Here is a 16412-nt window from a genome sequence, read left to right on the forward strand (position 1 = left end):
TGAATTCTCTGCCTGCTCCATCTGGCTAATCAGGGGTATTTCTCCAGTGTGGAGCACCTTAGTTTTAAAGCTCTGGAATGAGACTGAACAAATTCTGCTGTCCGACCTGAGCAGGTGTCTCATGTCCATTTGTGTGTAACACACCACAAAGGAGGTAGGCAGGGAGACGGAGGAGTAACAGCACTGAGAATGGGTGGTTACATAGGCTGTTGGGTGGGTGTAAGAGAGGTAGAATGCCCAGCCCTGCTGTGGCTGTTAGAAGTAAGTCCTGCACCTTTAAGAGCAGAGCTCATGTTTGGGAGATCTAGATCGGGGCTTGCGAGAATGGACCATTGAGTGGCAGCTGCACCAAACACACAGCTAGGAGCACATATCTCTCCATTAGCTTTTTTATCTCCACTTCAGTTCTTATCATGCTTCCCTTCTTAGATTGCAGACTGTGCCTCCTTCTTATGCATTTTTTATCTGCTAGATCCTTTACAGAGACAGGGCGACCAAAAGTGTGTGCGTATCCAGAGCGGGTAATTCTCCATCCCATTCCTTAGGAAGCCGAACATTGTCTTTGGTTTGGTCACTGCTTCAAAAGAGCAGTGTTTCCATTGAGCTGCCATAAATTATGCCCAGTTCTTTTCCCCGAGTTATGTTTTACTTGAGATGTTTCCCCTGGCACATGTTTTGGCAAAGCTTTGATTTTTTCCATTCACAGATTTTCAGCTACCAGGTGAATGGGGAACTCCCTACAGCATGAACTCTCTAGACAGGGTTTCATTGCATTAAGGAACAATGAGCAGTATCCACCCTTGTATTTCCTGCTTGTGTCTATTAAGGTTTCCCACACCAAGACAAATAGGAATTATTGTTGCATGGAGCACCACCAAACATGGAATTGGAATTAGTAGGGACAGGGGGTCATAATTAATTTCTGTGAATAATGAAAATGTCATTCTTCAATGAGTGAAGCGTGAACAATCTGCTTCACCCAGGAGAACAGCCTCCATTAGTGCATGTAGTGTCTCATATTAACAGGAAAAAGAAAAGGAGGACTAGTGGCACCTTAGAGACTAACAAATTTATTTGAGCATAAGCTTTCGTGAGCTACAGCTCACCTCATCGGATGCATATTAACAGTGTCTCTCCATCCAGGCATTTCTACTGTGACTATCACTCTAGACCCTGGGCACATATCGGAAGTGAAGGGAATGTACGGTACACGCAGGAAACACCGTTCTGCTTCAGAGTTGGACACCTTCTCCACTACTCTGTGTCAGATTCCAACACAACTGACTTCACCAACCCCTCCACCTTCATCCTGCTGGGCATCCCTGTCCTGGAGAAGGCCCACGTCTGGATCTCCATTCCCTTCTGTGCCATGTACGCCATAGCTGTCTACGGAAACTTCACTATCCTCTTCATTGTGAGATAGAGCCGAGCATCCATAGGCCCTGTGTTATTTCCTCTGCATGCTGGCTGTTAGGATATAGATATTCCGGCCCGTCTGTAAAGGCCTAGACACTAAGAATGTAGGTGCATCCTTATCACTTGGCTAGTTCTAGAGGGATAAAAGAAAGAATCAAAATCACTGTCTGCCGGTGCAAGGGCCTCGTCTCCCTGCGACAGTCGGAGGCCCTGTTCTTAGGCTAAGGTCTTTGGCTAAGCAGCAGGGGCAGCCATAAGCTGGGAAGCGACTGGTCACCTCCTCACATGCCAACCTAGTCACACTGAAATCAGGTGCTATGGGGATGTTAGGATACAATCCTGTCCTGATAATGCCTGTCGCCTCCAGAGAAAGGGAAGTGCCTAGAAAATGTAAAAGAAAACTTCGTTTGACAGCATCCTGTCTGGCAAGAACTCACTTATCAATAGCTGGGATGTGAAATCCTCACTTCTGTATTGTTTTGTCATTATAGTTCCCACATTGCTCTCGTTTATTTGCATGGTCTCTGTCTGGTTCTGTGATTGTTTCTGTCTGCTGTATGATTAATTTTGCTGGGTGTAAACTAATTAAGGTGGTGGGATATAATTGGTTACATAATCACATTGCAATATGTTAGGATTGGTTAGTTAAATTTCAGTAAAATGACTGGTTAAGGTATAGCTAAGCAGAACTCAAGATTTACTATACAGTCTGCAGTCAATCAGGAAGTGGGGGAGGGGGGAATGGGAACAGGGAATGGGGGTGGGGAATTGGAATCATGTTTTGCTAAGGGGGGGAATGGGAACAGGGACACAGGTGTAAGGCTCTATGGTGTCAAAGCTGGGAAGGGGGACACTAAGGAAGGAAACTGGAATCATGCTTGCTGGAAGTTCACCCCAATAAACATCGAATTGTTTGCACCTTTGGACTTTGGGTATTGTTGCTCTCTGTTCATGTGAGAAGGACCAGGGAAGTAAGTGGGTGAAGAAATAAGCCCCCTAACACTGGCTGTCACCGACCTGGTCCTGTCTACATCCATGTGACCCAAAACGCTGAGCATCTTCTTGTTCAATTCCAGGTAGATCAATTTCAGTGCCTGCCTCACTCAGATGTACTTCATTCACTCCTTCTCAACGATGGAGTCGGGGATCTTCGTGGCCATGGCTTTTGATCGCTATGTAGCCATGTGCGATCCCCTGAGACATTCTACCACACTGACAAACTCCACGATGGCCAAGATTGGACTGGCCATGGTGCTTCGTAGAGGCATGCTTGTACTGCCCTCTCTCCTCCTGGAGAGACAGTGGACATGTTGCAGAACCAACATCATCCCCCACTCATACTGCGAGCACGTAGCTGTGGTGAAGCTGGCCTGTGCCGATATCCGCGTCAGTAGTTATTACAGCGTCTCTCCGGCATTCTGTTTGATCGGTCTGGATTCATTTTTTATTGCCAAATCCTATACTCAGATTCTGAGGGCCATCTTCAGTCTCCCAACAAAGGATGCCCGGGTCAAGACTTTGGGGACCTGCAGCTCCCACCTGTGTACCATCTTAGCCTTTTACGTTCCCGGTCTCTTCTTCCTCCTCACACATGGGTTTGGCTAGAATGTGTCCCTGCATTTCCACATTCTTATTGCCAGTGTGTACCTCCTGCTGCCCCCCAGGCTAAACCCCATCATCTACAGGGTGAGGACCAAATAGATCCGGGATAGGCTGCTCAATAACGTCACAGTCACTCCCAGCTCAGTTACAGCCAGCATGCTAACCACAGCAGGGTAGCCGGGGTGGTGTAAGGGGCCAAGTTCAAGCCCATCGGCACCTCTAGCTAGGTGCGTGGGAGGCTGGCCTGCCCCCTGATCATGGCACAGCAGCTACGCTTATATTTATTGTGAGTGAGCTAGGTTACATCGAGTGTGGATAAGTTTTCCCAATTACACATGTGGGAATTACACATATCAGTCTGTTAAGTGTCTCTGGACCTTATTGTTTTTCTAGTTACACGACTTGAATGTGTAACAACTTGGTAATTTGGTTGTCCATTGGTTGCAGTGACTATCTCTGGTAGTTTGGAATCTTTGAGTCTTTCTCTTCTAGGTCTCCGTCTGCAGAGTTGCTCCATTGATTTCTCTTTCTGAGGAAGAAACTGTAGATGTCAATGGTTTATGTTGAACTCTTCACCGTCACACTAGATCAGAGATGATCTAGGCTATGAAGTATTTTTTTTACAACAGCTGGAGTTATCCATCTTTTTTCTCCTGGTGACAAACACAGTCACCAGGTTCTAGACTCAGCAGTTCTTTGAGTGACATCTGTTGTAATGGTGTTTCTAAACTCTTTTTTTGCCTTTTTATCTGATTTGGCGACTCTCTTCACATCTGACCACTTTGGAGATAGATTCTTTTCCAAAGTCAGAACAGTAGTTCTGAGTTATCTTCCCCAACAAGAGTTGTGCAGGACCGTACCCAGGAGATGCTGTCGGTGTTGCTGTATAGTTTAAAAAGAGCTGAGGAGTTTGCTGGAACGTTAATGTTGATTCTCTGGGAACACTGGGGAAGTTACGGAAGCCTGGAAAAAAGCTGCTCTGAGGCCAATATTTAAAAACGGTCAGTGGGATGAGCTGGGTAATTACAGGCCTGCCAGTCTGCCGTCAGATGTGGGCAAGATAACGGAGCAGCTCATATGGGACTCGATCCATAAATAATTAAAGGAGGGTGATGTAATTAATGCTGATCAACATGGGTTTATGGAAAATAGATCCTGTTAAAATAATCTCATCTTTTTTAGACTGAGATATCAAGGGTGATGGATACACAATAATAGCGTTGGTGTAATATTCTTAAACTTCTGTAAGGTGCTTGACTTGGTACTGTTTGGCCATATTTTCCTTGCTTAAAAAATGGAATGATGTATAATGATCACATTAAATTATCACATTATAATTATCACATTAAATGGATTAAAAACTGATTAACAAATAGGCCTCAAAATGTAACTGTAAAGGGTGGAATGGTCATCAAGGTGTGTGGTTCCAGTGGAGTCCCAGAGGAATCAGCCCTTGGCCCTATGCGATTTAACGTTTTTCTCAGTAACCTGGAAGGAAACATAACATCATTATTAGTGATGTTTCCAGATAACCCAACAATTGGGGGAGCAACAAATAATGAAGAGGACAGATCACCGATACAGATCAATTTCATTGCTTGGTAATGTAGGCGCAAGCAAACATTATGTGTTTTAATATAACCAAAGGTACATTGGGTGTCATGGTGAATAATCAGCTGAACACAGACTCCCAGCACAACACTGTGGCCAAAAGGACAAATGCAGTCCTTGAATGCATAAACAGTGGAATCCCGAGCAGGCATAGATAAGTTACTTTACCTCTGTATTTGGCACTGCAGTGACCACTGCTGGAATCCTGTGTCCAGTTCTGGGGTCCACAATTCAGGAAGGAGGTTGATAATTTGGAGAGGGTTCAGAGAAAAGCCACGAGAATGATTAAAGTATTAGAAAACATGCCTTTTAATGATAGACTCAAGGAGCACAAAAATTTTATCTTAGCAAAGAAAAGGTTAAGGGGGGAATTGCTTACAGTTTATAAGTATCTACATGGGGAACAAATATTTAATAATGGGCTCTTCAGTCTAGCAGAAAAAGGTAATGGCTGGAAGATTAAGCTAGACAAATTCAGGTTGGAAATAAAGTGTACATAGTTAACTATGAGGGTAATTAACCACTGGAACAATTAGCTAACAGTTGTGGTGGATTCTCCATCACTGATATTTTTTAATTCAAGACTAGATGTTTTTCTAAAAAGATCTGCCCCAAAAATATTTTGGGGAAGTTGTCTGGCCTGTTAGGGAGGTCAGACTGGATGATTATAGCAGTACTTTCTGGCCGTGGAATATCATAGAATCATAGGACTGGAAGGGACCTCAAGAGGATTTCAAGTCCAGTCCCCTGAAATCATGGCAGCACCAAGCACCATCTGGAACATCCCTGGCAGGTGTTTGTCTAACCTGCTTTTAAAAATCTCCAATGATGGAGATTTCACAACCTCCCTAGGAAATTTATTCCAGTGCTTAACCACCCTGACAACTAGGAAGTTTTTCCTAATGTCCAAACTAAACCTCCCTTGCTGCAATTTAAGCCCATTGCTTCTTGTCCTATCATCAGAGGTTAAGAAGAACAATTTTTCTTCCTCTTCCCTGTAACAACCTTTTAGGTACCTGAAAGCTGTTATAATGTCCCCATCCAGTCTTCTCTTTTCCAGACTAAACAATCCCAGTTCTTTCAATCTTCCCTTATAGATCATGTTTTCTAGACCTTTAATCATTTGTGTTGCTCTTCTCTGGACTTTCTCCAATTTGTCCACATCTTTCCAGAAATGTGGCACCCAGCACTGGAAACATTCCCCCAGTTGTGGCCTAATCAGCACGGAGTAGAGCGGAAAAATCACTTCTCATGTCTTGCTTACAACACTCCTACTAATACATCCCAGAATGATGTTTGCTTTTTTTGCAACAGTGTTACACTGTTGACTCATATTTAAGGCTGCTGTGTGGAAGGGGAAACTGAGGTGCAACTCCTCATCGTTGGACTCTGCTGTGTTAATGAATGACCGTACTGAGTTATCATCAGTTGAAAAAGCACAATGGTTAACAATGCTGCACACATACAAAGGGAGGTTTTCTAGAGACCCAGAAAGGGCACAGTTGGTGAATTTTGAGATGATTCGGCTGATTTACAAAGGGTTAAAAGGTACACAGAACTCTGCAAGAACACCTGTGGGTGACACTACAATGTTTGCAATAATTGAGAATTGTGTGGTGAAAACCTAAAGAGGGCCTTGGGCACACTGCCACTGCATTACTCAGTGACAAACACTCCTGCAGGAAACTAAGAGGGGTGGTGTGACCTTCTCTGCAAAGTAACGCACATAGAGAACATAATCCCAAATATACATATACAATGATGGGGTCTGAATGAGCTGTTACCACTCAAGAAAGAGATCTTGGAGTCATTGTGGATAGTTCTCTGAAAACATCCATGCAATGTGCAGCAGCAGTCAAAAAAGCAAACAGAATGGTGGGAATCATTCTGAAAGGAATAGTTAAAAAGACTGAAAATATCATATTGTCTCCATTAATATCCATGGTACGACCAGATACTGAAAATTACATGCAGATATGAATTGCCCCATTTCAAAAAAAGGTATATTAGATTTGGAAAAGTTTCATAAAAGGGGAACAAATATGCTTAGGGATATGGAAGAAATTTGGTATGCGGTGAAAGGCAAAGGGAAATCTGCTCAGGAACCAGGGTTGATGCATTGTCCTCTTCACAATGAGGGAGGGGCAGACTGGATAATAAATGTACAATGGTCAGGCTTCTGACAAGGGCCAGACAGTACATGTCTGGGTCCTGCGACCTATCTACATGAGGTGCTAGGCTGGGGAACTGGGGGAACTGGCTGGACCCTCTCTATTGTTGGTTCGTGAGTGGCTAGTGAAAGTATTCACGTAACTACAGCTGAGTGTGTCCCTGCCTGTGTATGGGTATGTAAGTGCAAGTGCAGCTGTTCACAGCCTCACTGTGTGAGAGTGGGCCAAGACTGGTATGCCAGAGGGTTTAGCAGTATCCCAGATACAGGTTGCATCCCTGGGCCGTCAATCATACCCACCCAACGAGAGACAGTTGTTATGGCAAGGACGTCAGGACTCCTGGGTTCTGTCTGGTATTCTTTGTGTGACCTTGGCCAAATCAGATCTACCAGTGCCTCAGTTTATCTCTCTGTATGATGGGGATATGTTCATAGTGACTTTCCTTTGCTAGGTTTTTTCAAGATCCTTCAATTAAAGGTTCTGCACAGTATGATGATAGTTACTGATGAGAATTACTCATTTCTGATAGGTTTCAGAGTAGCAGCCGTGTTAGTCTGTATTCTCAAAAAGAAAAGGAGGACTTGTGGCACTTTAGAGACTAACAAATTCATTTGAACATAAGCTTTCGTCTCTAAGGTGCCACAAGAACTCCTTTTCATTTCTGATACCGTACTGATTGCCCCGTGTGTCTGCAGAAAGTGTTTGTGTCTTCCCTCAATCATCTTTCTCCTGATCTATCTGTCTCCTACTTACCCATCTGTCCTGAGTATTTTCAGTGTATGAGACCCTATGGAGACCCAGGTATTATCCCTAGCATTTTTACTAATCATCCATAATTTTTAAAAATACACAAATGCACAGAGCAGCCAATTCCTCTCAGGCTCAGTGGAGAGCCCAGGAGTTCTCATCTCCCCTTGGAAAGGTCATTTAATTAGTGTTTACTCACGAAGCTGTATAAAGAGTGCAGAGAAGCTTCTCCCCAGCCTGTTTACATTCAGAGTATTCGGTAGAGGCTGAGCTAACCCCACTGGGATTGCAGAAAGCTATATTATAAACGGTGCATACCCCTGTGTTGGCTCTCGGCGTGGGATGCTGCTGCAAATGCTGGGGTAAGAGAAGTGTGGGACACAGCTAGCTGAAGGGAATTCCCAGAGAAGACACTTCCATCTCAGGATTCACAGGTACCCATCTCTTGCTGCTCGCCGAACGGAGTGCAACATGGTCATGAGGGAATCGAGAATGGGCAGGATGGGACCGAGAATAAGTCTGTGGCCCTTTCCGCTCTGCACGCCCATTAAATAGAATCATAGAATATTAGGGTTGGAAGAGACCTCAGGAGGTCATCTAGTCCAACCCCCTGCTCAAAACAGGACCAATCCCAACTAAATCTTTCCAGCCAGGGCTTTGTCAAGCCGGGCCTTAAAAACCTCTAAAGATGGAGATTCCAGCCCCTCCCTAGGGAACCCATTCCAGTGCTTCACCACCCTCCTAGTGAAATAGTGTTTCCTAATATCCAACGTAGACCTCCCCCACTGCAACTTGAGACCATTGCTCCTTGTTCGGTCATCTGCCACCAGTGAGAACAGTCTAGCTCCATCCTCTTTGGAAGACCCCCTCAGGTAGTTGAAGGCTGCTATCAAATCCTTCCTCACTCTTCTCTTCTTTAGACTCAATAACCCCAGTTCCCTCAGCCTCTCCTCATAAGTCATGTGCCACAGACCCCTAATCATTTTCGTTCCTCTCAGCTGGACTCTCTTCAATTTGTCCATATCCTTTCTGTAGTGGGGGGATGAAAACTGGAACCAATACTCCAGGTGTGGCCTTGCCATATATTACCCTTGCCACAAATGATGATTATGCTTCAGTATCATGTTCCAAAATGTCCCTCTTTGCTATGCCCCCCCTCGGAAAATGTACTCCAGCCCTGAGATGGCTGCATTTCAGTGGCTCAGTGGATCATTCGGGATGAAAGGGGTTAGTAGATGGACAAGAAAAGGCCAAACTCTGAGGCAATTTCCTGTACTTTGCCCAGGCCCCACTGAGGCAAAACTCCTTTTGGATTAAGAACTGAATAAAGATCTCAGTTAATGCAGAGATACTGTCACCCCTCCTCTTGCAGTGTGGAAACTCCTTCAAAGAAAGGTGTCAAAAGGAGGGTGAAGAGTTTTCTCTCTTTCCCTCTTGGATGGTTCAGAGGCAACAAATCCTGCATCTTTGCAGGGCTTAGGCTACCTGACACTTGCAGTGCCTTCTCACCCTGTGGCTCTATGATGTGCAATCTTGCATTTCAGGGCTCTGGCTATTAGGGGGGAACTAATACCTGGTTTTTATATGCTGGAAAGCACAGAGGTGTTAGGGCTCTTCCTTGCAAGAATGTTAAGAATTTTTCTACGTGACCAAGTCATCTTCTCTCCCAGCTTTGTTCAAGAAATTGACTGAACTGTTCTGCCTGAAAGTTTCAAAAAACAATTCAGCTGGATGCAGACACCAGCATGGGAAATTTCAATCCAAACAGTTCAAGTTTGGAAAATTTATAAGCAATTGAAAATAAGTCCTCCTAATGGAAGGTGTCAGACAGCCTTAACTAATGATGGTGCCACCAGTGCCACCTACAATGGCCAATCCATTTGTGAAACCCATTTTGCTAAGCTCTTTGCTCCAATAATGTCTTTGGAGAATCCACAACTTCCCTTCACAGTTAGGTTAATCTCCATCAGTGCTATTTGGTACTTATTTCCAACTGGAATTTGTCTAGTTTCCACTTCCAGCCATTAGGCCTTGCTTTTCCTTTCTTCTCTAGATTAAAGAGCCTGTTATTACTATTTTAAATAAATAGATGAAGCTCTTTAGGTCTGGGATTTTCTCCAGCCTCGACTCATTTTGTGGCTCTTTTCTGAACCCACTACAATTATTTAACATCCTTTTTGAAATGTGGAGCCCGGTACTGCACGCAATCGGTTTCATCCCAATGCCATGGGCAGAGGAAAAAATCCTTCCCCTGCTCCAGCTCACCACTCCCCTGTTTATGCATCCAAGGATCATATCAGCCCTTTTGGCCACAGCATCGCTCAGGGAGCTCACGATGAGTTGGTTCTCCACATTGATCCCTAAATACTTTTCAGGGTCCCTGCATTCCATAATACAGTGCCCTAGTCGGGGGATTGTGCCTGTATTCCCTGTTCTAAGAGGCTCACTTTGCATTTGACTGTATTAAAACACTCTATTTGCATGGGCCCAGCTCACCAAATACTCCAGATCTGTCTGTATGCCTGCCCTGGCCTCCTCATTGTAACCAATCTGTCATTCGTTGGGTCGTGCACAAATTTTATCTGCAATTATTTTATATTTCTTATCAGATCATTGATGAATATCTTGAATAACATTGGTCCAAGAACTGATCCCTGCAGAGCTCCACTAGAAACAACCACTTTCCCTGACAATGGCCCATTGACAACTGCTTTCTGAGATCTGTGAGTTGGCCAGATTTTAGTCCATATAACATGTACTCTACTGATATTGTAGAAAGTTCTTTTCTCAGAATGTTTCCCCTACTTAATCAAATGCCTCAGAGAAATCAAAGTTTTCTATATCTGCGCGGGTCCCTTGGTCATCCAAACATACTCTCATTACCGGATGAAATCAGGGTCATTTGACAACATGAGTTTTCCATAAACCATGTTGTTGAGTAGCATTAATTATATTCCTAAACTTTTTTTGGAACTAATCCCATACCCGTTTTTTCATTGTTTGATAAACTTTTCCATTTTTGTAAAGTTTCCCTGTATCTTCTTCATAGTTTACATTTATTTATTGTCCTTTATTTAACACAGTACTGTACTTTTTGAAAAGGACCTGGGGATTGCAGTGGACGAGAAGCTGGATAAGAGTCAGCAGCGTGCCCTTGTTGCTAAGAAGGCCAATGGCATATTTGGCTGCATTAGTAGGAGCGTTGCCAGAAGATTGAGGGAAGTGATTATTCCCCTCTATTCCGCACTGGTGAGGCCACATCTGGAGTATTGCATCCAATTTTGGGCACCCCAATGCAGAAAGGATGTGGACAAACTGGTAAGTATCCAGCGGAGGGCAATGAAAATTATTAGGGGGCTGGAGCACATTACTTACAAAGAGAGGCTGAGGGACCTGGGCTTATTTACTCTGCAGAAGAGAAGTGTGAGGGGGGATTTGATCGCAGCCTTCAACTACCTGAAGGGGGGTTCCAAAGAGGATGGAGCTTGACTGTTCTCAGTGGTGGCAGATGACAGAACAAGGAGCAATGGTCTCAAGTCGCAGTGGGGGAGGTCTAGGTTGGATATTAGGAAACACTATTTCACTAGGAGGGTGGTGAAGCACTGGAATGGGTTATCTAGGGAGGTGCTGGAATCTCCATCCTTAGAGGTTTTTAAGGTCAGGCTTGACAAAGCCCTGGCTGGGATTTGTCATGCTTTGAGCAGGGGGTTGGGCTAGATGACCTGCTGAGGTCTCTTCCAACCCTAACCCTCTTTGACTCTATGATTTACCTTTTTTTTTTTGGCTCTGTTGCTGCCTGACTGCATAATTCTGGTACCAAATGAGATATGTGGTTAATCGGTCCCTTTTTAACTGTGGTGGTCATAACTCTAAAATTCTAGTGTAGATGCTGTTTAACATCCTCATTGATTGCTAATGGACTGGAAATGCCAAACAAAAAATACAAATCTTTTTTCTGCAACATTATCAAATTTCCTTTGTCTCTCTACAATTTGGCCTAATTTTTTTCCAATATTACTTTGTTCTTAAAATACTTAATAACCTCCTTTTATTGTGATCCATAGCCTGGCCAAACATGGATTTTTCCCTGATGTCTTTAATGTCCCTTATCATTTTAATAAAGTGCAATTTGTATTGCTTGCTATCTGTATTCTTTCTCCCCACATCCATTCATTGTACATTGTTTGCATCCCCCCTGCAGTTGATGCCTTCACTTTGCAACTGGATGGGATTTTTAGCAAACGTTATCCACATTCTTGATTTATCATTGCTTTGTAGCTATGAAAGAAAATTTTCTTAAGGAACTCCAAAGTTTCATTCCCATTTTTCTGTCTGAAATTTTCCTCCCCATCAGTTTTGCTAATAATTTGCCTCAGCTTTGAGGAATGAGCCTTTTGAAGCACTATCTATACATATTACTGGTTGGGAGCTGCTCTCTGTTTGTTCATTTTCACACAATCAGTTTTACTGTTTATTTTCCTCTCCTTGATCATATGCCCCCTTCTTTCTCTTTACTCTAAAGAGTGACAGTCTTTTCAGTCTCTCTGCATATGACATCCTCCCCCATTCTCATAGCCTGTCTCACGCCTGGTCTACACTGAGGGGGTGGACAATGTGAATAATGTAGCTGAAGTTGACATACTTAGATCTAATCACCGCGGTGTCGTCACTGGGGTAAGTTGACGGCTGATGCTCTCCCGTCAACTCCTCCTGTGCCTCTCACCCTGGTTGAGTACCAGAGTTGATGAGAGAGGACTTGACAGTCAATGTATCGCATCTAAATGAGATCAATCGACCCCCCGCTGGATTGATCACTGCCCGTCGATCCAGTGGGTAATGTAGACAAGCCCTCAGAAACCCCCTTTCACTCTGCTATATCCTTTATAGAGGCTGCTCAACCAACACAGAGCACATATCCAGAGCAAGTTATTGTCCATCCCATTCCATAGGCATTGTAATTGTTTTGGTCACTGCTTCGAAAGAGCAGGTGTTTCTGTTGAGCTCCCAGGTCTTTTCCCCAAGGTATGTTCTAGTGGGGATGTTTCCCCCAGCACATGTCTTGGAAAAGCACTGATTTTTTTCCAATTTCAGATTTTGAGCTACTGGTTCAATGGGGAACTCCCTACAGCATGAACTCTCTAGTCTGGGTTACATTGCATTAAGGAACAATGAGCAATAAGCAATATCCACCCTCATGCTTCCTGCTGATGTCTATTAAGGGTTCCCACACCAAGACAAATAGGAATTATTGACATATGGAGCACCACCAAATATGGAATTGGCATTAGTAGGATCAGGAGTTCATAATTCATTTATCTGAATTATGGAAATGTCATTTTTCAGTTTGTAAAGAGCAACCAATTGCCCTTGGTGGAAGCCCAGGAGAATGACTTCCACTAGTGCATGTAGCGTCTCATATTAACATTGTCTCTCCTTCCAGGCATTTGTACTGATACCATTACCCTAGACCCTGGGCACATACAGGAAGTCATGGTGCATGCAGGAGACACCGTTCTGCCTCAGAGTTGGACATCTTCTCCCCTACGCAATGTCAGATTCCAACACAACTGACTTCACCAACCCCTCCACCTTCATCCTGATGGGCATTCCTGGCCTGGAGGCAGCCCACGTCTGGATCTCCATCCCCTTCTGTGTGATCTATGCCTTAGCCATCTTGGGGAACTTCACCATCCTGTTGATCGTGAAGATAGAGCCGAGCCTCCATGGGCCCATGTACTATTTCCTCTGCATGCTGGCCGTCACTGACCTGGCCCTGTCTACGTCCACCGTGCCCAAAATGCTGAGCATCTTCTGGTTCAATTCCAGGGAGATCGATTTCAGTGCCTGCCTCACCCAGATGTACTTCATTCACTGCTTCTCAGCAATGGAGTCTGGGATCTTAGTGGCCATGGCTTTGGATCGCTATGTGGCCATCTGCCATCCCCTGAGACATTCCACCATCCTGACAAACACTGCGGTGGCCAAAGGAGGCCTAGCTGTGGTACTACGCAGCAGCATACTCGTACTACCCAATCCCTTCCTGGCGAGGCGGTGCCCGTATCACAGAACCAACATCATCCCCCATACCTACTGTGATCATATATCCATGGTGAAGTTGGCCTGTGCTGACATCCGTGTCAATAATTACTATGGCTTCTCTCTGATATTCCTCATCACTGGTGTGGATGTGTTTTTGATTGTCCTGTCCTATACACAGATTCTCAGGGCCATCTTCAACCTCCCCACAAAGGACGCCTGGGTGAAGACTTTTTGGACCTGCAGCTCCCACGTTTTTGCCACCTTAGCTTTTTACATCCCAGGTCTTTTCTTCATCCTCGCACATCGGTTTGCCCAGAATGTGCCCCTGCATTTCCATGTTCTCATGGCCAACATGTACCTCCTGGTGCCCCCCATGCTAAACCCCATCATCTATGGTTTGAAGACCAAACAGATAAGGAACACGCTGCTCTGGCTCTTTCCCCATAAAGGACCTAAAGTTTTCACCTGGTGGTCTGGCTCTAAAACCAACCTCCATGCAGAGCTGTCTGGGGACATGGTGCTGAGCCCTCTTTCCTGAATCACCTACTGGACACTCACATAGATATTAAATCCTTCCCCTACCGAACTGTGCTGTGTGTGCAAAACAAACTGGGGAATCGGTCTGTGTACAACTCATTAACTCATAGGTTGTCACATTTCTAATTGCTGGTCACTGGATTCCAAAGACCTGTCCCTTGCTCCCCCCCCGGATCTGTAAGGGAGTCATTTCAGATTTTGGTGGGGGAGGCAACTTTAACCATGATTCCAGGGGCTACCTAAGCTCTTGAAAACTTTAGATGTTTTGGCAGATAACTTAGCAATTAGCAGACAGGAGCACTGTATCTAATTCATATACAAAAGAAAGAAAATTAAACAAATATTAAAGCCAGTCAGCTCTAATACAAACATTTTCTGGCATTTTGTGGCAAGTCATTTAAGAGACACTGGTGAGGTTTATAATTTTAATGTGTATTCTCATTCTGTCTCTAACTCTGTGGAGAGAGAGACCCTGGCTTCCTGGGTTCTAGCTCAGTTCTGGGAGATGAGTGTGGTCTAGTGAGTTTAAGTGTGTGTGTAGCGGAGGGCGGGGTGGGGGGGAGATAGATCTGGGGTCAAGATAAGAATGGCCATAGTAGGTAATACCAATGCTCTATAGAATCATAGAATATTAGGGTTGGAAGACACAACAGGAGGTCATCTAGTCCCCACCCCGCTCAAAGCAGAATCAAGACCAACTCAATCATCCCAGAGAGGGCTTTATCAAACCGAGCCTTAAAAGCCTCGAAGGATGGAGATTCTACCAACTCCCTAGACAACCCATTCCAGTGCTTCACCACCCTCCTAGTGAAATAGCATTTCCTACTATTGAACCTAGACCTCCCGCACTGCAACTTGAGACCATTGCTTCTTGTTCTTTCATCTGCCATCTCTGAGCACAGCTTAGCTCCATCTTCAGGTAGTTGAAGGCTGCTATCAAATCCCCCCTCACTCTTCTCTTCTGTAGACTAAATAAGCCCAGTTCCCTCAGCCTCTCCTCATAAGTCATGTGCCCCAACCCCCTAATCATTTTTATTTCCCTCTGATGGACCCTCTCCAATTTGTCCACATCCCTTCTGTCATGGGGGGGGGGGGTCCAAAGCTGGACAGAATACTCCAGATGTGGCCTCACCAGTGCTGAATAGAGGGGAATAATCATTTCCCTAGATCTGCTGGCAAAGCTTCTCCTAATACAGCCCAATATGCCGCTGGTCTTCTTGGCAACGAGGGCACACTGCTGACTCATATCTAGCTTGTCTTCCACTGTAATCCCCAGGTCCTTTTCTGCAGAACTTCTGCTTAGCCAATCGGTCCCCAGACTGTAGCACTGTATGTGATTCTTCCATCCTAAGTGCAGGACTCTGCACTTCTCCTTGTTGAACCTCATCAGATTTCCTTGGTCCAATCCTCTAATTTGTCTAGGTCCCTCTGTATCCTATCCCTACCCTCCAGCGTATTTACCACTCCTCCCAGTTTAGTTTCATTTTGAAACTTGTGAGGGTGCAATCCACACCATCCCTCCAGATCATTAATGAAGATATTCTCCTCATCCACAGAGCCAGTTATCTTGTCATAGAAGGCAGTAAGATTAGTCAGGCATGATTTGCCCTTGGTGAATCCATGTTGACTGTTCCTGATCACTCTCCTCTCCTCCAAGTGCTTCAAAATGGATTCCTTGAGGACCTGCTACATGATTTTGCCAGGGAATAAAGTGAGGCTGACAAATCTTTAGTTCTCCTGGTTCTCTTTCTTCCCTTTTTAAAATACGGGCACTATATTTGCCTTTTTTCAATCATCTGCAACCTCCCCCGATCACTACAAATTTTCAGAAATAATGGCCAATAGTTCTGCAATCACATCAGACAAGTGCCTCAGAATGCTTGAATGCATTAGATCTAGACCCATGGATTTCTGCATGTCCAGCTCCTCTAAATAGTCCTTAACTTGTTCTTTCACCACTGAGAGCTGCTCACCTCCTCCCCATGCTGTGTTGCCCAGTGCAGCAGTCTGGGGGGTGACCTTTTCTGTGAAGACCGAGGCAAAAAAAGCATTGAGTACTTCAGGTTTTTCCACATCCTCTGTCACTATGTTGCCTCCCCCATTCAGTAAGGAGCCCACACTTTCCCTGACCTTCTTTTTGTTGCTAACATACCTGTAGAAACCCTTCTTGTTACTCTTAACACCCTTGCTAGCTGCAACACTAAGTTTAAGATCACCAAAGATTTCACTGTTAAACCAAGCTGGTCACCTGCCATATTTGCTATTCTTTCTGCACTTCAGAATGGTTTG

General features: G+C 44.6%; 1 protein-coding gene and 1 pseudogene across 1 annotated transcript; both read left to right on the top strand.

Annotated features, from left to right (window-relative positions):
- Nucleotides 1-233: 233 nt before the first annotated feature.
- On the top strand, nucleotides 234-3195 carry LOC119841198 (annotated as a pseudogene).
- Nucleotides 3196-13089: 9894 nt separating this feature from the next.
- On the top strand, nucleotides 13090-14124 carry LOC119841276 (olfactory receptor 52K2-like). The gene has a single exon (XM_038368593.1). The coding sequence runs from the start codon at nucleotides 13096-13098 to the stop codon at nucleotides 14122-14124; it is 1029 nt and encodes a 342-aa protein (XP_038224521.1). The 5' UTR covers nucleotides 13090-13095.
- The last annotated feature ends 2288 nt before the right edge of the window (nucleotides 14125-16412 follow it).

This window comes from Dermochelys coriacea, chromosome 1 (genome assembly GCF_009764565.3).
Source record: "Dermochelys coriacea isolate rDerCor1 chromosome 1, rDerCor1.pri.v4, whole genome shotgun sequence".
Taxonomy (NCBI): Eukaryota; Metazoa; Chordata; order Testudines; family Dermochelyidae; genus Dermochelys; species Dermochelys coriacea.